The sequence below is a fragment of the Zonotrichia leucophrys genome, chromosome 2 (assembly GCF_028769735.1).
Source record: "Zonotrichia leucophrys gambelii isolate GWCS_2022_RI chromosome 2, RI_Zleu_2.0, whole genome shotgun sequence".
Lineage (NCBI taxonomy): Eukaryota > Metazoa > Chordata > Aves > Passeriformes > Passerellidae > Zonotrichia > Zonotrichia leucophrys.
In genome coordinates, this window is record NC_088171.1 from 69,352,918 (window position 1) to 69,377,549 (window position 24,632).

The following is a 24,632-nucleotide window of genomic DNA, read 5'->3' on the forward strand; positions in this document are numbered from 1 at the left end:
CTTCTTATGCTGATGATCAAAGCAAAGGTTTTCTTTTCTCTGCAAGGAATAATGTGAATTGAGTGCAATTGTGTTAATGACAGCAGTAACAACCACAGAATAAATATTATTTTAGTGGAAACTGAGGTATTGGTGAAACACAATCTAAGAAACTGGAGAAGGACAGGGCTGGGGTGGAGGCTCAAAATTCTGACTCCACTGACTTTGTGGGCTGAGATGTCACCCCTGAGAGAAAAGTCTATGTTTTAAAAAACCAGAGATGATTTCAGTTATTTGGGAGTGGGTCTGTGGTGTTACCTAACTGCTGAGGACATTCCATGAACCTCACAACCACCTGCCTGTGTTTTGATGGCCAATTTGGAACTGAAGCAACTGATGTGGTGGAAATAATTATCTCACCATCTGATTTAGTCACTCCAGCAAGGTGTTTGCAGAACTTAGCGCTTTGTATAGGATAACAAAAAAGCAATGGGCTGGCTTTTAATTCAATTAAAAGCAAATAATACGGTCTAGGCACTGACAGCATGTGGGAGGAAGTGGTGTTGTTTCCACTCTGACTGGCAGCAAAAACAAGGTGGTTTGAGGAAGGCTTGCGTGTTAATGGCATTTCCCTGTTCTGTTTGTCAAGCAAAGGTGGGAATATAGAGTCAGAGTTTACCTGAATCAGTTCCTTTACAAGAATAGACGGGGGACCTCCATGGGAACGGTGCCCGTGAGTGCGAGGGGCAGGTACCCAAAATTGCTGTGGGTGAAACAGAGCAAAAGACACCAGGGCTGTGCACAGGGCAGGTAGGAGATGGAGGTCTGGCTGCCGGGAGTGCTGAGCTGCCTTCGCTCTCTCTCTCTGGCAGCCGGGCTCCCACTGCCTGCTGTCAGCTGGAAGCTTGTACCTAAAAAAGCCTGCCCGTGGTGTGGCTGATTCACTTTGTACTTGCAGCAGTCACAGGCCCACTTTGCAGCCAAGGGCTCAGCAGTCTGGTTGTGGTGTAACATTTTTCCAGAAGTGAATCAGACTCTGCCTGGTGGCTGTATCAGGCATGATAACCCAAAAGTATCTAATAGCATCTTCTTCTGTCTCTGCCGGTCTGAGTTCATCCTTCTATCATGCAAAGATAAAAAGGCCACCTGTACTGATTCTGGGTGTTCCATCCTACAGGACAGCCTATAGGATATTAATTCCCTCCTGACCACCTCAGATGACTTTGCATGAGGAGAAAATATTTATGTATCAAAACTCACTTTAAAAGAAATTTGCCCATAAATAACTAATTCCAGCCTTTTGATGGCCTAGTCTTTCAGTCAGTGTCTTGCAAGAGAGCTGGAACTGAGATGCAGCGTAGAGAGGGACAGTTTTTGGGCTCCCAAGTATGTGATGCCTCTCACACTGGAGCAGGGATTTCTCTGCAGTGCTGCTCTCCTACTCACAGCTCTTACTCTGATTTGGAGTCTGCCAGCCCTGGCTGGCACCAAACTCCTCGTACTAAGTCAGGCTCAGCCTTCTAATAGGTCTTGTTTCTCCTCAAACAAATCACAGCAAAAATAAAGTAAGTATGAAGATTCTCCCCCTCCTGCACCAGCTAATATATTTTGTCAATGGAAACAAGGGGATATGCTCTGGACTTCTGTCATTCCAAAGATGTACAGAACAGCATAAATCTAGAAAAGCTCATACTTGGACTGGCATTGCCTCTGGCCCATCCTGATGTTCCCATGGTGGTTTTGGTGAGTTTTTTGTCTGTGTCTTGTCTTGGTTCAAATCAGACCACAAGCTCTCTGGCAGTGTGTGGGCATTTCTCTGTCACTAAGCACTGGTGGCTCCAGCTGGGAGCTCTGTGTGGTGCCGCACTACGAAGTCTGGGAGAAGGTGGCAGGGTGAATATAACAAATGCAGCCAAGAAGTAGCGTTGCTACAGCTCATCCTGCAACATACAATGCACCAGCACATTTTTGTTGGCATCCTGTAGAGCACAGCCATCATGGGCATGCTGGGTGCCTTGGAAGACAGAGCCTGCAAGTGTGTCCTGCAACATCCTCTACCATCAGCCACAGGGGCATCCCCAGGAAAACAGTGAGAGGAGAGGCAGAGGGCCTCATGTGCAATCAGAGATGCCTTAATGCCACTAGATGTGTGCCCAAAACCTCTCCAGGATATTAAAAACCCTCACAACAGCATAAACCAAGAATGTGCCCCAAGCAAAGCTAATAAAGGCATGGCTGTGTGATGCACATGTCCACACCACACAGCTCCTGCCATTCCAGGGCTTTGCAGACCTGTGTTCTCAAACCATGTCCACAGCTGATGGTACTGGATGTTTTGTCTGTCTGAAATAGTTTTCATTTCCAGCTGCTCCTGAGAAGGGCAGCTCCTGCTGCTCAGAAATGGGGGTTGCATGGGCTGGGCACTGCTGAGAGGGATCAGGATGCTTCACCTGCAGGTAAAACCCTCATTGCTGTTGGGAACCTGCTGGAGGAGAGAGCAGCTACTTGACCACATTTACTTAGACCAAAGGGTAGTTCCTTTTGTTCTGTGGTTGGCATCAGGAACTTCACACCAGTGATTTTTTTTTTAAGTTGTTTTTTTCTCTTACCCAGTTTGAATGGAGCTGCCTTCTACTCTTCCTTCCCCATTGCTTGTTTATTCTCACTTAGTACTTCTGCCTCCCTGTAATTCAGAAGCACTGGCTGAGGGAGGCAAGGTGGCTCCCTGGTGTTCAGTTTTTTTGCAACAGCTCTATTGTCACTGCCTGTGCTGGTTTGGCTTTAAGAGACAGCAAAACAAACTCCTTGGTGTTGTTTTCATGGCCCTGTCCCATGTTAGACCTCTCTCCAGCCCCATGGCATGTGAAAAGCTCTTGCCCTGGGTGGTGGGAATATCTCTTACCCTACACTCTCCATCACCTCATTGCAGCTTGGGCAATGCTCACAGCAGCAGCACCTCGGGAATTGAGCTGCATCCCAAGTGGAAGTGTTTTTTTTCCTTCTTGTTTGCTTTTTTTTTCTTTCCCACTGCTGCCACAGGTCTGTCTGCTTTGCCTCTGCCTGTCAATAAGTTGGGGCTGTGGGACAATAAGAATTCTGTTTTGCAGAAGGAACAGGGGGTTTTGTGACATTTGGAATTTGGGCTTTTGTTTGTTGTTTAGTTTGGTTTTTTTTTTCAATTCAGCAAGGGATGGGGGAAAAGCAAGATTTCCTTACGATTTTTCTTGGGGAAAAAGTCTCCAAGAAACAATTAAAATACACTAAAACCAAAATAAAATAAAATAATAGCTAAGGGAAGCCATTCAAGAGTACTTCACACCAGTAAGAAAGCTTGAAATCAGGAGTAGGGGCCTGGCCCAGTCCCATCTCCCCAGTCACCTGCCTGCTCTGGTGTTGACACCTGTGCCATGCATGGGTACAGGTGAATCAGCAGAGATACTGAGATGCCCAGACACTGCTGTCCCTGGAAGTGGCAGCCAGGGATGAGCAAAGGAGGCTTGACCTTGGTGGAGCAGAGGCTCACTGATGAGGAGGACACATCTTCACCCCTGCCAAAATCAATGACTTCAAGGCTGAGCCCTCAGCGTGCTGGGAGTACTCCTGGTTCTCCAGAGCTATGCTCCACAGGTGCTGAGAGAAAGCCCAGCAGAGGGGATGGCACTCCAGGAGCCAGGGTTGGTCTGTGAGATGCAGCTGGAGTGTGGTTTTGGGTGCTCAGGCAGCGAGGCAGAGCCTGGAGGCAAAGCTGCTCCTTGCAGGTTGGGGCCCCACTGCAGGCACTCATGGCTGAGCCGCTCAGGGGCTGGGTGTGCAAAGCTTGGCTTCTTCTAAAAACAGCAGACTTACTCAGAAGCAGAATCCAGCACTTGCCTTTACTCCAGCTCTTTTATATATAGTCCCCATTTCTCCTGTTTTTACTTCAGCAGTCGCTGTATGAATTGCAGCTGTGAAGTGCATGCAGGGGGTGCAGGGACAGCTGAGTGCTGCTGGCCAAGCTGGAGCTGCTGTTTTGCTCCTGGATGTGGGGTTCTCTCTGCAAAGGCCATGTTGGAGAGCAGACTTTATCCTCCAGATGGTTGTTTGGGGGTGTGAGGGCTTATATCACCTTAAATGAAAGTGGGGGCTCTTCTTTTTCCCCAGGGATAGATCAAGAACATTTTTATTAGTGTTTCCCTTACCATTGCTGTTTTTCTGATTTCCTTCCCTCCTCCCCAACCCCCCAATTTTTTAAAGAAACATAGCCAAGCTGCAAAACTAAGAGGTTTGTTTCCCTGCAATGCAGGATGATGCAGAGCACGGATTATTCCTGGATTATTATTTTCAAGGGAGGGGTCCGATGCCAGGAAGTACATTTGCTCAAAACCTGTGCTCAGAGGGAAGGAAAGAGAGCAGTGGTGGTTTGACCTTACCTCCAGGAACACTAGTGCTGCAGGCAGCAATAGACCTCCCAGTTTATCTGAAACTCAGAAGATCCCCAGATCCACCAACTAAATGTCTCAAGGAGCCAGCAGTGTTCCTGCTGCCTTTCCCAGCACACAGCTTGGTGATGGGAATTGGTGCTGTTTTCACTTCAAGGATTCCCAAACCCATGAATCCAGACCTCTATTAACGACAGCAATTGAGAACATATATAAATGGGGACTGGTTTCTTCTTCTCCTGTCATTTTTATAAAGCTATGGCAACATAAACAGGGATTCGTAACAGCCCAGAAGAGACCTCAATGGAGCAGTCTGAAGTATTTTCCTAGAAAAAGTTCACACAGACATGAGTCCTTGGACCACATGATTATAAGAAGAGATAAACAGAAATGTTTATCTCCTTTTAAACACTGAGGCTACCTTACTTGGAGTTAGGGAATTTAAAAACAAGGGACATCTTTCTGTACTGGTCACTTTAAGAATCAACCTGATTTTCCTTTTTCCAGCACTAACAGTGTAACTTCTGAAAAAGTAGCACATCCTATATGAAGTTTCCTACTTCCATTACTAGAAGCAGGCACAATCAGCACACGTGTATGCAGAAGACACACACACAAATCAGGTCATCTTCATGTTGGAGTCAAAATCAAAACAGAACCAAAAACCCAAACCCAACAAAAACCCTCAAAAAACTTACAGGTTTTATTTCACCTCATGCGAAGGTGAGCTTGAGACCATCAAACAAGAACTTTCAGGCATTTGGTTGCTCAATTTTTATTAATGCTGTCTTCTGCTGTACTGTCTAGACACCAAACAAAAATGAGGTTGGCTGCTGCAGTAGCTTCTAATAAATGACATTTCTTGCCCTCAGAAGTTTCCTGTCTAAGTCAATGGGGCAAGTGGCAGAAGAGTGGAAACATTACTAATTAGATCCCTCCCCCGCCACCTTTGAAAAAGTGATATAATGAGAGGGTTGATAAGAAAAACATTACAGTTTTGATAGTTGAAAAAAAATTAAAATTAAGGAAAGCATTTTTTGAATGGAGCTATATGCCTACAAGACCTGGAAATCACGTCATGGACCCCTTTACAGTCTTAGGCATGAGACTGGCACCTGCCCTGGGTACTCATGGCTGCTGCAAGGAGCCTTTGGGGTGCCCAGCTCCCTCATGAGCTCATATCTCAGATTTCGCCCTTGCCCAGGCAGCGCTGTCCTAGCTGGTGGTGAAAGGAGCATTTCCAGGAGCTGATGCTGCTCCATATTTGTCCTTGCTCACAGGCAGATGAGAAACGAAGAATCAGCACAGCTGCAGACAGGGCTGGCAGGAGGCTTTTCCAGCTCTGTGTTGACAGTCAAAGTCTCAGTGCAGTGTACAGAGATGAGGTATTTGTGGGGAGGTTGTGGTGTCAATTCACAACCTGTCACTTTGCCAAGGACTGCAAGGAGCCGGCTGAGCAATGGTGGGATGGTGCCCGGTGGTGGCAGTGAGGGGCTGGTGTAGGCCCAAGGCCTGTACCTTTACAGGCCTACACCTTCCAGGCCTACACCTTCCAGGCCTACACCTTGCTCTCGACCGGACAGAGCAACCATCAATACCTATCAAAAGTAACACCAACCAACCCCAGGCCTCAGCATCCTATTTTTGTGAGCAATTGCATCCATTATCCTAATTAAGAAGGAGATGCCAGAATTCTGACTAAGGACTGGGGTTGACTGGAGTGATTACCCACCATGTCCTCCCAGGGCCAGGTGCCTCTGTGGGTGCAAAAGGTGGTTAAAAGAGGTGAATAATGAAAACACAGGGCATGAAAGGTCTCTTTGCAAAGCTAGGGAAAAAGAGCAGAGATAAGGGATGGTTTTGGCACGGGTCTCAGAACATAGAAAAGCCTCATGGCCCATGATTCAGAGGTCCTGGTCACCGCTGTAGCGCTGTCTGAAGTGGTGGGTGGTGGGTTTCAGCTTCTCAGAAACTCAATCCCTTATTTACAAACCCACTCATCACTTACAATCCTGCCTGTTTACAAAGCCTGTTGATGAAAGTACCTTGCCTTGAACTCTCAAAGAAAATCTCTTTAATCACAAAAGTCTCACCCTGCTTCTTTGCTTTGGGTTGGTTTTTCTTTTATTCCTATTTTGCACCTCACTTACAGTATTATGCAGACAGAGGAGAATATTATGATGGCCTCATGGGCAAATTTAAAGGATGCCAGCGTTTGACTTGTCTGTGCAGTGTTTGTGTGCCTGGGTACGCGGTTCCCTTAGCCTAAGGAGACAGAAATGGAAGGGATAGAAAACTTAAGCAACAAGATGGGAGCCCATTCCATTGGACCCTTTTTGGCTGTAGCCTGATGCTACACCTCCCAGAGGTGCTCTGAATTGCCATCCTTAAGATTGGTCCTCACCCAGTATGTCCTGATATGCTCCAGGCACTTCCCTTTCCCATCACCACCATCTCTAAGGCACAACTTCTCTCTCCCTCTCTCATCCCTCATCCGACCCCAAGCCATGTTTGCCACCCCCTCCACCCCCAGCTCCTGCCTTGTCTCCAGCAGCTCTGAGGCTTAGGCTGCTGCTGCCAGCACTGTTGGTGCCTGCAGTCGTGGGAGCTTCCTCCTGGGTGAGACCCCACCAAGACCCACTCCCTGGGGCTGCTGCACAAACTTCCATGCAGGGGGGTTCAGGTGCAGACCCCAGGGGGGCTCATGGGGAGCCCTGGGTGTGGAATAAAGCTAGGGAGTATTTTTTTAGCTCTGGTCCAGCTCTAGGGAGTGCTGTGAGCAGGATGATTTATTTCTTCAGAGGTTTATAACTTGGCAAAATTTGGATGGAGGTTTTTTGCAGGCAAGCAGCACATTCCTGACACCCAAGCCAAGGTCCTGCCACATTTCAAGTCCTTTTTCCAAAGCCTGGGGACATGAGGAAAAGGTCACCAAGTTTCTTGAAGCATAGAGAAAGAGTATATTTTCTTCCAGCTAAATGATCAGCAACTACTTGAAATTTCCAGGCAAAGAAAATAGACCGGGGCAGACTCCAACCTGGGATATTTTAGACCAAAATTACAAGCAACTGTAACTGAGAAGAAAGAGGCAACTACTGGATTTCCTTGTGTCCCATTTTTGCATTTTTCAAAGACTGAAATTGCTGTACAGTGTATTTGCTATGGTTGGGAAGAAGCAGCACCCTGCTTTGCTTCTCCCCCCACCTCCCTTTTTTCTGAATGGAAGTGTTTTACAAATGAAAAATGAGGTTTCCTGAAATGATGGGTTGCTTTTTCTTCTGAGCTGGCTTCCATGAAATGTATTTGTGAGCCTTTTGTCGTTATCTCTGAACTTGCAGGGAGGTGACGAGGGACCATCCTGTCCTGGTCGTCCTGGCCAGGCAGAGCCCAGAGGGGCATTTGAGGAGGTTCTGGGCAGCCCCAGGAAAAGGCTTGTCACTCTCTCTGTTGCCTGTCCCTAGATTCAGAATCAAACCTCATCTACCTCTGCTTCTCCCTAGGGCCTGTTGGACATCTGGGAGGCTGCAGGAGGGCCGTGTCCCCTGTCACACCACAGGGCTACAATCCCAGCCAGTGCACCATCCTCATGACATCCTGGGGAAAGGCTTGGCTGCCTGGGTGTCATCACCACCCCATTTGGACACAAAGGGTTCTGGTTCCCCAGACCAGAACAGGGGAAGGTGTCCCTGGACTGCTCACAGGTATGACCTGCACTCGCCCTGATGGCTGCTGGCTAACTCACTCCTCAGGCTTTCTGACTCATCTCCATCACTTGTCTCCAAGTCTTCACTCTCTCTGTTGCTTCACTGAACTCCCTTTGTGTACCAGCCCCTCTTTCCCCTACTGCCCTAGAGTGCCACCAGGAAGGGTGGAAAGTGCTAAGGAGTTCCAGTTCCTGGAATTCCATGCACCAGCAATCCCAGGAACATCCAGCTCCATGGCACTGCCCTCTGTAGCAGGAAGCAGAGCACCCAGCTGGATTCTGGAATCTCCTGGGCTGCAAGCCCATGGTTTCTCTTTCCAGTGGGAGAATTGTACAGTACCAGAAGTGCAGTACCAGAATTTCTGCATTCTGGTATACAAGAACCCTCATAGACATGCCAGAGCAAGGTGACACATGCAGCATGACCTACATGGCCCTCTGGGCAAACGAGAGAGTCAGGAGTCCATGGGTAGGTGTTGGAGAGTGTGAGCCAAGGCCACTGTGACTGTGCCTGGGAACAGCTGATACCCATGAGGGAAGGCTCCCTGTGGGAATGGAGGCACCTCAGGACACTTAGAGCTACTCAATTACTCAATGAGCAGCAAAACTGTCCCAAGCAAGGAAAAAGCAATGCAACTGTGAATGATAAACTGTTGCATGGGTTAGGATAATAGTCTGAATGGTCACATGAGCACAGGAGTTAAAACTTGTAAAAATCCCCCAAACTTGCTCACCCTCTCTAACCTGTGGACTCACTGCCACAAAGCATTGCTGAGGCAAAAGCTCCACAGAAAAATTAAAAGCCTGGTAAGTCAGCCCCTTGCCCCTCATCTATATGGCTGTTGGGAAGAGCAGAGCAGTACAACAGATGAAAAACCATCTTGGTGCAGTCTTGTGCAGGTAGTAAAGAGCTGCAGGGATGCTGCAGTGGACTCCTCCACCAGGTATGCAGACAGGGCAGACGATGTCCCATGAAGCTGGAGCGCTTACTCCTCACACTCAGGAAGGCATTGTGCTTTTTAAAGCAGTCCTAGCTTCAGCTTTCATCCTGTAGGACAAACATATAAGCAAAAGGATGCGTATTTGTGTCTGTGAGCAGGGGTGGATCTACTATTAGACAGGTCTGAGGAGACTGAACCTTTGCTCATCCTTAACTTCTGCTGGTGTTGCTCCCACCACACATCCTCTTCTTTTCCAGGGCCAAAATGGCACGATTTCAAATGTGATAGAATGTGTAAAACAGATTCTATTTTGCCACAGAGAAAACCTTTGTTATGTTGAAGTTAAGCTGAAATATTACATAGTGAAAAGTGTAAATTTTTTTAAGAAAGAAAATACATTGCCACTGCAAAATAGCCCTCAGGTAACACCCCCTTCCAATAAATCAAATATGTAAAAAAACCTCTTCCCAATAAAAGACCGAGCAAAACACATGAAAAACAAACACCAAAAGGACCAACCAGCCCTGAGACTCTGACAAAATGGCAGCAACTGGGTTTTATTGGAATATGAGGAACTGAGTAGATGTAAACCCAAACTAAATGCAGATATGGGAAGTGGGAAGACAACACAAAAACACCCCAACAAGATGAAGAATAGAAGGAAATAAACAGTCAGGGCATCATTCCAAAGAGCCCATACTTTGTGGTATGAGTCACTTCAGATGATGCTCCACCAGCCCACTGTGTCTTTGTTCTCCTCCCTGCTCTCTGCAGCATGATAAAAGCATAGGAAGGATGTTTGATGGCAAATTGGCCATTGGCCCCTTTCAAAGGAGAGTCATTTAGTGAGATTCACTCATAGTTGTATAAGCTGAAACAAAAAAAATATGAATAACGTGTAAAGCAACCAGACTGATCTTGCAAGCACACTTCATTTTGGATCTGGCTGATGGGAAAAACACTCCATTAGAGAGAATGTGACACAATGAATACAGATAATGCCTCCCAGCAAGCCTCAGACACCTATTTCTAGATGAGTATTTACCACCATGTGGTCAGTTGTGGCTGACCATGTCGTGTACAAGTCTGATTATTACAGCCCTGGTGTATCAATTTTACTTTTCTCAAATATAGGCGTGTATGAGTGAGAGGGGATGTGTGTCTGACTCGCCCTTCATTTCTGTAGCACAATGGAGTAGTCAGCTTAGACTAGAATCTCTGAGCTGTTTTTCCCAAAGTGGGCAACCTGATAAAAAGGCTCCGCAGAAAGGTGGAACCATTTTTATCAGTGAGTGTTTATCACTCACTATCATTGGTAAAATCTCCCTAGTCAGACTGAAGGTCATAAGAAATAGAGGAAACCCACAACATTTCTTCAGTTATTTGAGTGACGTGCTGCTCCCCGAAAGGCTGAGAAAGCTTTTGAAGACTGAGTAGTTTTTCATTCATGAGAACTGAGTTGGTTTTACTGTTTGTTTGTTTGTTTGCTTGTTTTTGGAGGCTTTTATTTTTTCTTTCTTTTGTTTTTTGCTTTTAAGCCTGTCTTACAGATAAAACCCGACACAATTCACCACAGGCAGGAAACCCTGGAGGGTGCGGTCTGCTGGGTAGAGCAGAGGCCCAGGGCTTTGAGTATCTCACTTCCATCCCTGCCACTGGCACTGACTCGCTGGCTGCTGGGGGTGAGTCACCTCCTGGCTCCACAGCTCCTGGGGATGTGATGGCACACCGGGTGGGACAGCTCTGCTATTAAAGACAGCCAGTGCCAGGCATGTGGCTTGGGGGCTGTCAAAGCCAATGGGTGGTGTCTGTTGGCTTTCACAAGTTCTGGTGTCCATCCCTGCAAATTGCACTCAGAGTCAGAGATCAAAGGTGTCAGACAGAGCCACAAGAAGCTACGCTGGATTTGTAAATCGAATTTTCAGTATGTTCATGGATTGCATGTGAGGGTGGCAGAGGAGTGAGAGCACCTCTGCCTTCACTGTAGCATCAAGCATGGCTTGTCACATATGAGCCACCCAGAATGTACCATGACTCTGCTCCAGGAGGACTTCAGATTCATGTCTCTGTGCTTGCATCAACGCGTGTGGCCACAGGGGACTCACCAAGGATGATCTCATGTCAGGAGGGGAACCTTGGACAATTTGTTCCACCTCAAGCGGGGCTGCTTTTGATCCTTCCAGCCCTAGAACATGCATTCTTTGTCCCTACACTCTTCCTTGTTCCAGCCCTTGTGTTTGGCACTCATCTGCTCAGTGGTCTGATGCCACAGATGACAAATTTGAGGCAAAGGTGGAGTGCTTGGCCAGGGGAGTGATGCAGCAGCCTCATACTCCTCAGAGCCAGCTGCTTCCAGCTTTGCAGTTCCTCAGTCCCACAGCAGAATCCATTCTGAACAATCATAAGAAAAGCACAAGTGTGCTGCAAGAGCACATCAGCTGCATGAAGAGGCACCTACACAAATCATTAGAAGTCAGAAGTTCATATTTAAACAGTCCTTAGTTGCAACACATCATCAGTCTTCGAAATTGAGACGCTGATCTCCACCTGTCCTCAATTCTCACTTTCAGCAGCAAAACACCACTTGGCTCCTTTTTTCTGACCAAAGAAGTCTTGAATTTGTGGACCCAATCATAGAATGTTTAGGCTGAAAGAGACCTTAGGTCTCATCTAGTTTCAGCTCTCCTGCCATGGGACAGTTTTCACTAGACCAGGCTGGTCTAAGCCCAATCCAACCTGGCCTTGAACACTTTCAGGAATGGAGCATCCAAAACCTCTCTGGGCAACCTCTTCCAGTGTCTAACCACCCTCACAGTAAAGGCTTTCTTCCTAATATCTAATCTAAACCTCTCCTCATTAATTTTTAAGCCATTCCCCCTTGTCCTAACACTATACATCCTTGTAAAATGTTCAGCTCTCTTGCAGGCCCACTTTAGGTACTGCAAGATTCTAGATGGTGTCCTCAGAGCCTTCTTTCCTCCAGGCTGGACAGCTCCAACTATCTGAGCCTGTCTTCATAGGAGAGGTGCTCTCAGAGGAGCCCTCTGATCATCTTGGCGGTCCTCCTCTGGATTTGCTCTAACAGGTCCCTATCTTGTGTTGAGGGCCCCAGAGCTGGATGAAGCACTTCAGGTGGGATCTCATCAGAGCAGAGGGGCAGAATTCCCTCCCTTGCTCCACTGACCAAGCTGCTTTGGATGCAGCCCAGAACATGCTTGGCTTTCTGGGCTTTGAGTAGATATTGCTGGAGCTTCTTGTCCACCAGTTCCTTCCTGCACAGCTTAAACCATGGGAATTGGGACTCCTTACCATAGTAAAACATACAGCAGCATACATCTCATCTTAGGTGTCAATATCTGCTTGTGTAGCTGGATGCAAAAAACAATGGGATTGGTACTGGAAAAGTTGACACACAAGTCCTGGATCTGCTATGGGGGAGGTCCTCAAGTACATTCAGGAGGCAGGACTGAAGTATGGATTAACACAACTCAGGTGGTCTGTGCAATGAATACTCTCAGGAGCAGAAAACCACACACAGAATATATTGGCACTGGCACACAGGGTCCCCAGAGAGACAAGTTTATCAGAGTTTAGAAAGAGTTTCAACATTCACAAATATGGGACCTTAAGAAAAATTGTTTATTTTTCCCATGAGCTAACCCATGAACCACCTGGGCTTGTAAAGCTCAAACTCACTACAAGAGCTAGAAATTAGTTTTCCCATTTGACTCAATGCTTAAATAATGACCCGAAAAGGTCAACCTAGGCAGGACTGCAGTGCAAAGATAAAACATGCCTGCAAGAGATGTCTTCCTCAGAGATGATATCGGAACTAGTCCAGTTGTGCTGCTCATTTTGGAAATTTCAAAATGTAGAGCAGGTTTTGTCCTTGTCAGACAAAATTTTGCTGGAGTTCATTCTATTCAGTTTTGCAGCACTTTTAGTTATTACAAAGAATCATCTCACCTTCTGTTCCATGATATCACATTCTCCTGTTCTCCAGCAGGAGTAGGTGGAGATGTCTGAAGAGATAGAGACGGAGATTCCCTTTCCTGTGCAGGCTGTACCAAAGAGAGCTAGAACAGGTGTCTACCAATATTTTTTACCCAAATGGTTCAGAGTTCTTTGGTCTCCCCTAACTTATTTTCAAACCTGTGTCTGCCTGTCTGTATTTATGTCAGGTTCTAAAAATAAGTGGCACTGTTCACATTTTGAATTTGAATTATCTGTTGAATATCTAAAAAGATAAGGTGGAACGGGAAGCCCCTCTGTGAGCAGAAGTACAGTCTAGTTAAAATGAGTGAAATTTATCAGAAAAAATGAGTAATGAGCAGTGAGAAAAACTGTCTCATTTCGCTAATTTTACTTTATAAATTATCTGATTTGACATTCTGTGCTAAAAATCTGCTTATGAACCAAGAAAAGCAAGGCATGTGCTCCACTTGGTCAAAACAGAATCTGAGGCTGCAAAAATATTGCTGCATTAGTGCTGCAGCACGAAACCCTGTGCCACCAAAATGAAGACTCTCATGGTTGTTTTTAGATTGCTGTGTATTTAGAAATAACTGGGTATGCCAGGCTTCAGGTCTGAGTTTATGCTGAGCCCCCTGGTTATCTGCAGTCACATCAGAACTGCAGTAATTTCACCACATAGGTGTCATCAAAGCACGGAAGCATGCAGCAAAGCTTTCCTTTCCCCTACCTGCACCCCATTTCAGGAATAAAGGAAAAGATAAAATGAATGAAAAGATAATTCTTAACTGGTATTTAATGCACTTTTTAAGAGCTATATTGAGACCATCAGCCCATTTTATTTGTGCACTTTTGCCTGGGACTGGCAATGAACTTTTAATATTAAAAGTTTTTTCACAAGAAAGAGGTGAAAGGCTGCCAGAATAGGCTGTAAAACTAAGCATGTGTTAATAGCATCTGTTGCAAATAAGGCTGGATTCCACTTTCCATTGTCTTACTCCTTTTTCCTCAAGTTGTTTAAATTTTCCAATTCAAAAGGAATTTGGCTGAAGATTTCCCTTACTTGGTCTTGAGCTCAAGGAGGGCTGCTTGCAGAAGAGTCACACAAAACCTACTACAAGCCTTTAAATAGTGGGGTTGTGAGAGGAAAGGAATACAGCTGTCTTCTGGGATGTTCAGCATAGAGCAATTAGGTACAACAAAGAAGCCCATCCAGTTCCCCTCTTTTGCTCCCCAAAAAATCCTGCAGCAGATCTGTCAATGCAGCTGGTCCAAAAGCTGTTCTGTGCAGTGATAAATGCCACAAAGTGTGACATTTAAGTTACTCACCAAGCCATTGTTTTAAAAGACTTCAAGGTTGTACTAGTGATTCTCCAAAGGAAAGCCCCCTTGGGTTGTCACGTAATACTGAAAGGAGTATATAATTTACATGATAAACACCTTGTTCTGAAATAAATACACCACTTTGGACCCACTCTCTTAATACCTTTGTTAAAGACAAGCTTTCAGATCTCTGCAGCTTAAAACAGCACAAGAGAAATGGAACTGAATTGCACATATCTCCTCTTTAACCCTTGGCAGCACTATATAAAACCAGAACTTAAAAAAGGTGAAGACAGAAAGGGCTATCTTGTTCCCTTATGAAACTGTGTTCCCTGTTACTCCCAGTTTTGCCTTTCATTTCATTCCAAAAGAACTCTAGTAAGTGATGCTAAGTCAGAAAACAGCCTGTCAACCACATGAAGCCAAAATACTCTCAACACGTAACACAGCTTGTGCAAAATTATTTTTGCCAATAATTAACCATCTAGCTCCCTTTTTATGGCTCTCTTCAAGAATATTGAAAGAAGCCAAGTGACCTGTGTTAGCACTGTAGAAGCATTTCTAGCTATGGCAAACTCACGTGTGCACACTTAGCATTAATGTTTGATACAGAAAAACAGGAGAACTGCTAATGAGGCCATGGCAGGTAAATTGGACCATCTCTTTATCACTATATGGACAGGCTGGAATGTAACTAAGGATGTTTTTATCTTTGAATGGTAAACACACCAAATTCTCTCCTAAAAATCTTTTAAAGGAATTTACAAGTTACGATTATTTTTATTTTCAGATGAGCATAGTCACCCAGAACTCCCCCAGTTACACAGCTAGGCCAAAAATGCCAAAGGACTGAAGTCCTAGTTGAAGTCTATCATCAAGTTAAACAAATTCCCAAATATTTCAACCTGTCTGGAAGGCTGACTAATTCAAATCATATTTGCATCTTACTACTTAAATAATGCATGTGCTGGGGCTTGTTTTGACAGTAGTCAGTCTATTACTAACTCCTGACTAATGCTACAGTTTTAAGTGCCGTACAGGAAGTACAGTTCCTAAGAAGTAGAAGCAGATTGCAGATGGTAAATATCCTCAGGGGTCTCTCCTTCTATCCCTGGATAAGATGCATCTCATCAATCAGATCCAGAGAGCCAAAGCTTTACAAGGTGAAAGATCCAGATGTGAATTCTGAATCTCAGACTTCAGCAGGGGCACTGCATTCAATTTTCAGTTTCAATGTGTTGTGATGAGGTTAAAGATATTAAAGATATTTTCCTTCTAATTTTTATAGATATTATGCAATGAAAAGAGCAAAATAACAGTCATGTTTAAAGTGTGTAAAACATGTAAACCCCCTCATTTCTAGTGGGTCCAGAAATGTGTTTGGATACAAAGATCAGTATTTGCATCCATTGATGCAATCAATATTTAATATCCTCAGGAAAAATACAGCCAAGAGTATTTTAGCTGGACACATCCAAGGTTGTGGTCTGGAATTGACTTGAATGTGGTCTGGCAGTAGGTTTGGAAGTATAAATCCCCTGTGCAGGACTGTCTCTGATGATTATGGTAACCATGGCAAAAGATTCTTGAAGTTTCCTTCTTCATGGGGCCAAAACTGTATCTAGGAAACCGCAATATTCTACCTTCTCTTAGATTAGAAACAGAAAATGCCTATCAGTACCTTCAACACTAAAAAGGAGTTGGATTTCAATACATTCAATCTTAAAAAGGAGTTGAGTTTGTGAATACTTTTAAGGTAAATTTCTTAGGACATCACTTAGCTAAGTGTTAGACTTTTGCAGGTGAGGGATTTTTGCTTCTCAGGCCCAACGGTGAAAGAGCTCCATGAAATTCTTCTATCATGATATCTTAGAATATTGCCATTACCTCTGCTTTATAGCAACAATCAATTCTCACTTTATTCCCCTGAACATACATAGGCCTATTCTATCTGTATCTCACTACTTACCAATAGAGCAGGGAAACATGCTAGTGCATCAGAAATGTTTTTTTGGTTCTGGACAGAGAAAAGCTGCCTGGGTAGAAAACAACAACAACACAAAAGATCAATCTCACCTTCACCATAAAATACCCTCTCTTCAGGGAGATGCAATAGTTTTGGCAAAGGTTGAGAGAGACTGGACCTATTTTACAAGGCCAACAGTCACACATTACGGAGCAGCCAAAAGCCCCCTGCAAAGCACAACTGCTTCTTATTTCCTCCTCTGTTGCCATACAGTGAAATTTAGCTGATCAGAGTCCTGGGAAGATGTAATGGGTTTAGCACACAGAATTCAACCTGCTTGATCCTCAGTCATCTCATGCCTTTTCTTATCCTTAAAATTCAGCACAGGCATGAAAAGTGGTGGGACTGTGGTTCTTTCTATATTAATAAACCATGTGGATTTTAAAAAGCTATAGGAAGATGTTAAACTTGGGCAATGACACACTATGAGCACATTTCATAAATAATTTCTAAAGAATGTCAACTAAAAAAACCTTTTGTGAGTGAGAAGGAACAGGATTTCTTCATTCTTTCATGCTACTCATTTGAGTTATTTCATTAAGTCAACCCCGATATGTAATGACTTTTCCCTATATTTACATTTTTTTTTCCCCATCACTTTACAGGGGGATTAAAACTGTTTTTCTTGTGTTGGTCCCTAATTACATTGATGCAGCATTTATTTTTTATTTCCTCTTTGCCTACCTCTTGAACTACTCATGACTATTCAAAATAAATGTCAAAATACAGTAACAGAAGAATGCCTCAGCATCTCCAGAGGCTGAATATCTCAACACAGCATATTATGGTTGAGTTTTCCTGTAAGTCTTTAAGTCAGATATATTTTACAGCCTTATTACTTTCTATATTTTTCACTTATGTAAGAAATAAAGCACTCTAGGCTTTTAATTCAGTGACAATTTTTTCCAGTTTGTACCCATTTTAGATCTTTCTAGAGGTTCAAAGTTCATGTAATAATTCACTTTATTTTCCCTTGTACTGTTTTCAGCATTTACCTTGCTTTAAATGTCAGAGCCTTTCACTTCTGTTACTTTGATTTCCTTGCTGCGTCTCTTCTCTGCAAGCTGTAACTGATGGTGTATTTTGGTGTGGTCTCCCTGTCTTTTCCCACTTTCAACAACCCTTTTTAAACTCAATTGTATCTTCTAACAGTTTTTTATTGCAAAACCCACACTGACCACTTCTTGTTTTTTTTAATGTTCTTCTCAGAGGAACTGCACCCTGCTGTACATTGGCTATGAAGCCTCAGCAGTCCCAACATCCCTTCCATGCAAAGGGATTCCAATACCTCCTGATGCAGCACGATGCTCACTGACTTCCTTAATCCACAAAGTGGATTTATTCAAAAGCAGTGCTCTGACTTGACTGTGAACATTCAGTCATATCAGATGGGATTCAAGGAATGTTTTGATCGATTCCACATTATTCTTCTTGCCGTCAATGAGATGTTCTGAAGTGTAAGTTACTTCAGAGAAGCACCTACACAAATGTCTGACTTCAGGTTTTAAAGACAAGCAACAAGCTGCTGCAGTAAAAGATGAGTAAGAGAATGATCTTACAATAAAGAGATGTCTGAATATGTATTAGGACAGTACAGATAACAGAATAGGTTTTCAATACTTAGAACATGTCCGATATGAATACAGAAATTGTAGACTGGCAAAATTCAAAGTACTATTCAAAGAAATAATATTTCTTGGAAAGTGAGGAATTCAAAAAGAGCTTTTGACCATCTCTTTTAATATTTTATTATTCTGAAGTGAAATATTTTACAGAACTGGATGACTATTTCAGTTAACATCAGCAGTTGAGACTATGACCACCGCAGAATGGACAACATTTAACAAAACAACATTGCTCCAGGTCCTTAGTGATAATAACATATATTTGAAGCCTGACACTTCCATTTAACATGCTTCTACTACTTACACACAACTTTTTAACAAGTAACTATGTGTGCATCAAATTTTCTCCAAAATTACATTTTATAGGAATTGTAAACTGCATTTTTAAAGTACATAATTGAACTGGCAGAATAAATGAGCTGACATTAAGAAATTGTTTGAAAAGTATGCAATATTCCTGAAATGATTTACCCAAAATGACTGTAATTACAGAAAGAATATATTATTATTGCATTATTTAATTCCAAGCCATAATATCAATTATAAAATTATACCCATTTGTTACCCCCCAAATCAACGGCAGCAAAACTGTTCTTCTCTCCTAAATCCCTATTTCCTCTCATATAAATCCAATAACTAGTGGAGAAGAGAGGAAAAGAAGACTGACTAACAAGAGGAAGACAGTGGTAATAAGCCTGTAAGAGAAAGGAAAGACAAGAAGAAGGAAGAAGCAAAATGAATGATGTTTTGTGCTCCTCCTTACTATGTGAGAAGCTGTTAACTATTTTACTCCTTAACACCAAAGAGTATTTTACCTGGACATTTTTTCTACTGATCTTATAAACTCTGAGTGCTTTTCTGTTAATTGCCAGTGAAAGTAGATTTCAGATGTGAAGGTCACTATCAATATTCAAATAGAAAGGAGAAACATGAAAGGTGGAAACATGTTTAATTAAAAATAGGTAAGAGAATAAAAGCCCCCAAGAGATCAGACTTACAAACACCAAAACTATAGATGAGAACAGAAAAAAAAAAGTTACCATTTTCAAATGCAAAAGAAGCAGTGTACTTAATATGGTATCTGGACATTAATTAGTCAGCTCTACAGGGCAACGCTTATTACATACTTTTCAATAGTTTATAGAATTTGTGTCTTCCAGTCACTTCAGTATCACTCTACACCTAGAAATTAAGATTGATACACTGAACAATATGACTAATACTCAAATTTGACATTTGCTAAAAATACATTTCAATGTATTTTTAACAAGTGAAACTGAGACTACAGAACAGTAATGAATATTTCTTCATGAACAAGTGTATGTAAACAAAATTGACTTAATTCCCTCCACAGAGTGAAATACAGTAGACAGAAAACCATTTTATCAAAGTATGCAGGAACACAAGTCTCACTTAGCAGGACACCCCATAACATTACTGAGAAAGTTGTATCTCAATTTATTTTCCAGTGGAATTCTTTTTAGCTTTTTTAGGGTGTTCAAAGGAATTGAAGTAGTCCAGAAAAATGTACAATGTTTATGCACATTTGTCTGCATTGTGTTGTTGTCTATGTTTTCATCATGGCTGATGAAGAAGCTTGGAAACAGGTCAGCTGCAAGTGCATGCTGCTTTTGAATTTGTTTAGCAGCTCTTCCAGTAACCTGTAAAGGGAAAACAGTTACCACTTTAGAAAATTCTGGAAAGAGAACAATTACTACAAGTTTTGATTATTCTGTCTGTGACTTCAGGTATGCTGTCTGCTTTTCTTGTGTAGCTGAATTGCAAATTTGGGTTGTCAGCCTTGTTTTGGAAGGTATTTGTAGATTTCTCTTAAGTATTATGATTGAAAGATCAGAGATATTATGACTGTTCCAGGAGAAACATTAATTCACCACAGTCACGTTGTTTTGTCCCTAACAGATAAACTGTGTATGAGTTCATTTGGGGGCATAACAATAGTTAATTTACATCTACCAAGCTGTCAAGAAAGTACTTCGTGCAGGGGATAGTATTTAATCCACAAACCACAGATGTGGGAGCAATGGTGCTGATGGGCCTGTTGTAGAAAATATTGATTGCAACACTGGAGATGCTTTAAGTTGTTTTACAGTCTTGGCTGGGTCTTTTATTTTCTCCTTAATCTGGGGAATAATGTGATCTCTGAATTTTCTGCCCTATTTCAAAAGCAAGCCATATAGTGCAGACATGTATCGCCTGAACTTTTAGGCATGCTGCATTACTGAACGGCCCAGTAACAGAAAAAAAAATAAATTACACTGTGTGTTAAAAAAAACCAAACTAGCCCAAGAATAGCAACTTAAACCAGAAAATAAGTATCTGCTTCTTCAGCAGGTCCTCTGGAAAAGGATCATGTCCATGTAATAATTTAGCATCATAGTACTGATTGTGAATGAACACACACAAACAGCTCTCAGTCAGAGCACAAATGTGTTATTTTACACAAATACATGTAGATTACAATCAGCTGCCTAGAAAAATGACAATTGCCATGTAGTGACCTGGGAAACAGAACAAGTTCTGCACTGTCTGGGGCTCAAAACACTGAGGCAGATGTAATAATGATGCAGTTCTTGATTCTCATTTGTCTCATGAAGCTCAGATGCTTGTGACTAAGTGAAAAAAGAATTTCTACAGGTGTTTTGGAAAATTTCAGTTAAAAGATCTCTCCTTACTCAAAACTGATTTTTAACTTTAATAAAGCATAAGATCTAAGTAAGATGAGGAAGTATCTTGAGACTTGTTGTGACTAGAGAAGAGCAGGTTTGACTACATAGAGGACATATGGAAGAAGGCACAGACCACAGACCATGAGCTGCACAGTCTCTTTATGCATCTACAAAATATTCTAAATTCTGACTGCTAAGTGCAAACTGATTTGATGCAGGAAAGTACAATGAAACCAATCTCTAGTTCAAGCCATCTGTACTTACACTACTCTACTCATTACAAATCTGTCCTAGTTGTACTCTTCATTATGCTGTGGTTGTAAAATAGACTATCAAGTATCTGGCTGTTTGTCAAAGGTCATGGTGGTGGAAAAGGAAGAACCCAAAATTCCTCCTCCTGATGTTAAGAACGAGCCACAGACCCTCCTTATTTGTTTTTTAAAGGAAACATGCCAGTTTTATGAGTTCCCCATACATCAGCTTGCAAAAGCCTGAACTTTGTTCTTGGCCATCTTTTTAATTGCTACTTAATTCAGTAAAACAATACAATGGAACTCACAGAAACCTTAAGATTAACAAGGAAGGCTAAAGAAGACAGATACTATAAGACAAATACAAAACGACACTGAACTGAGAAGATAGGATGGGCAAGCAGGATATGTCACAAAGCCATTGGCTCCTCTGGGTAATTTAATAGGCTGTGAACAATGCAAGGACTGAGCTTTTTCCTGACTCTGTCCAAAAAGGCTTTGCTCTGTAATTCAGAAGGGTCAAATATGGTGAAAGCAAACCCTTTTATATCAGAGTTTTCTTACAAGAGTAAAAAGCAATGGCTCCAAAGACCATAAAGAAAACAAGAGGGTGCAATGTACTCACTTTCTGTCAGTTCCACTTGAGAGCTGAGGCAAGGCTTCCAAAGCTTGCTTAAAGCTTGATCTGCAAGGAAAACAAAAATACTCATATTCTGCTAGTACAAGACTCAGCATTTACAGTTTCTCTCTATAAATCCTATAGAAAGATGCTATATTTTATCCATCCTTTATTTCAATAAATTGACAAAGTATTTACCTGAGACCTGACATCCATATGCAAACTTAAAATAGAACATAAAATAGTCATGGGGTCAAGCATGTGTCTTGATATTCCTAATGTGATGTACATCATACATCAAGAGGAAATGTTAAATCAGCAGCTCACTGAAGACTGTCACATCCTGGACTGTTCAAAAATTAACAGGTAGAGGCTAGCCTGCCTTCTGCTCAAAACTAAGTGACCATCAATCAGCGTATGAAGAAGAGACAAAACATTGATTTTGTCTCTCTGTCCTTAGTAGACAGACCGCTGCAGTCTGCCTTACACAAGGGTGCCTACAGAGAGTGTTCCAGTGGGTTTGCACTGGTAACATAGTCATAGAATATTTTCGGTTGGAAGGGACTTTAGGTCCAACCCTGACCTCAAAGCAGGGCCGATTTCAAGGTTAGAGGAGGTTTCTTTGGGCCATTATCCAGTCAAGTGTTGAGTAACTCCAAAGATTGGGTTCCCACCCCGCTCTGGGCAACAGGAGTGGAACAGAAATGAGGGAAGAATGCAGGACCTGCACAGATAGGTAGAATCTTGTCAGCAAAAGATTAATGTGGTGACTTATGGCAACTAGTTACAAGTCCAGCAATAAAAAACACCTCCATGAAGCTCTGGCTTTCCGGGTTCACTGTACTTTGCCCTATTACAGACAATATAATTTCGATTTTATCCAATTTGAGCCACTGCCCAGTAGTTTTCTTTTAGTAGTAGTAGTTTTCTTTTAGAGGCCTTTGTCATCATCAGAATAGGGAAGTGAGTACTCTGAATTGGAATGCAGTGACACCAGGGGACACTATGTGTGACTCTATGAAGACATATTAAGACTGCAATGTCTCCTACAAAACTGTTGATTTGTAAGATCAAATTTGATCAAACTGTTGATCAAATCACCACCTGCAGGGACATATAATGCCAATCTTAAAAGAAGTGAAGGTAATTAAAATAATGAATGAATCTGCCCATATCCAATCCCCACCATAATCACCTAGAAATTTCAGTCAATCAGCTTTACTCAAAACTGCTGAGAGCTATCATAGACTGTTTTTACATGCCTTGGCTGATCAACCATTGATGGTGCTAATGCTTTTCCTTCTCCCTCTATATTAATGTGTGTGAGTGTCCCCCACACTACTTATCTTTGGTCTTGCCTCAGTGAGAAATGATAAATTGCTGGAAGCCTTTTGAAGGCATTGACTCTAGGAGACAGTGTCAAGCTGAATTCCCTTTCCCTGATTAGTGTGAAGACAAGGAGCAGGGTATTGCATAAGCCTATGGAGAGCCCTAATTCTCCATATCCCTATAAGGGGACCCTGCCAGTAGCTGGATCTGTAGATCCTCTGATCAATCTGGCAGGTTATTTATGTTTTATGAGATTGCTGTGAAAAAATGGATCTAACTCATCAAGATCTGCTTGTGTCTGGCTTTAGCATAATTATCCTCACCAGCTGTACTGCTGTTAAGAAGTTTTACAATTTGTTTTTGGTGGCAAATATTGGTTTGTGTCTAAAAGTCCAAGTAAAAAAACAACAAAAAAAGAAAAAAAAAACCAAAAAACCCCCCTATTTTCTTTCAACTGATAAAATCTTGCTAGGTTTCTGGTTTTTGTATATTTACATAGTAGATCACATATTCTATTTGAAGCAAAATTCCCTCATTCTAAATTTACAGTATGTGTTTTTGCATGTTTACCAAGGATTCCATTACACTGCAAAAAGTGACATTACAGCACATCTTACTTGCTTTCAGGTGTTAGGTATATGGCCACGGTATCCCTCAATGCACAGATTTCAAGTTTTGCCTAAAGACAGAAATACAAATATTGAAAATATTGAAAATATTGAAAACAATGCCCTTTCACCAAGTGGATACAAGTATCCCAAAGCTTCACCTTCTTGAGAGGCAAATACTATTGCACGCTGCCCTTGTAAGCAGCCTTGGCTTTTAACAGTTTATTTCCTGTATTCTTTGTTGCCATGCTACTCTGTCAGGAGACTGCTCAAAGGAACAATTTCATACTTTTGATTCAAGTCAAACTGTTTACATGGTCACTGTCTAGTAGTTAAAAAACACTGGTTTGTCTCTCAGTAACAGTAACAAATCTTCAGTTCTGTTTCACCTTTTCTGTACTGTGATAGAAAGACAGATGCAACTTTTTTCTTCTTTTTAAAAAAATTAAATACAGTGAGCTTAACTTCTCACAGCACTGCTTAGCCAGGGAGAAAGGAAACACAAAAGTACAAAAATCTGCCAATATACATTTTGTGCTTGGTTCTTCCAGTGAATTAATTTTTTTCCATCATATGAGGAAGCAGAATGATTGTATTTTGTTTCTTTTGTGTCACCTGGTGGGCACAAGAGCTTGGGGATTTTATTCCTGCACTGTACTGTGTGCCCAGGTATTAATTTTCACTTAGTCAAACTGTGGAGGAGACTGAACTCACAGATTAAACAAACCTCATAGATCATCCATTGGTCTTTGAAAAGCCGCACGATCATCACAACTTTTATATGAAATAGAAACATTCTGGTACATCATTAAATAATTTCACTTAAAAATACAAAATGAACTTCATAAAAAATAACATTTTGTTCTTTTAGGCATAAATATGAAATTTAATCCAGTTGGACATTACAGTACCCTATTTACATGTACACACAACATTTATCTTCCAAAACAGAACATTTAACAATGCAACACATACAACTAATTCCACATCTAATGAAAGCCTTTGGCTTTTAGGTATCTCCCTCATCCCTCCTCCAGGTAGGAAGACCAGTAAAATGCATGCTTTTTTAGAGCTAGAACTTTCTGGCACAAAATATAACATAGCCACCTCAAATTTTATACTCATCAGAAATGCTTTTCTCAACACACAGT

General features: G+C 42.3%; 1 protein-coding gene across 2 annotated transcripts in view; it reads right to left on the minus strand.

The window, feature by feature from the left end:
- Positions 1–18,919: 18,919 nt before the first annotated feature.
- The window catches only part of EXOC2 (exocyst complex component 2), a 125,879-nt gene continuing 120,166 nt past the window's right edge, over positions 18,920–24,632 (minus strand). For both annotated transcript variants that reach the window (XM_064705376.1, XM_064705374.1), the window contains exons 26-28: positions 23,491–23,552; positions 21,551–21,610; positions 18,920–19,648 (exon numbers count right to left, since the gene is read on the minus strand). In XM_064705376.1, the coding sequence (XP_064561446.1) occupies positions 19,555–19,648; positions 21,551–21,610; positions 23,491–23,552 (216 nt within the window). In that variant the 3' untranslated portion in view covers positions 18,920–19,554. The remainder of the gene's footprint in view (positions 19,649–21,550; positions 21,611–23,490; positions 23,553–24,632) is intronic.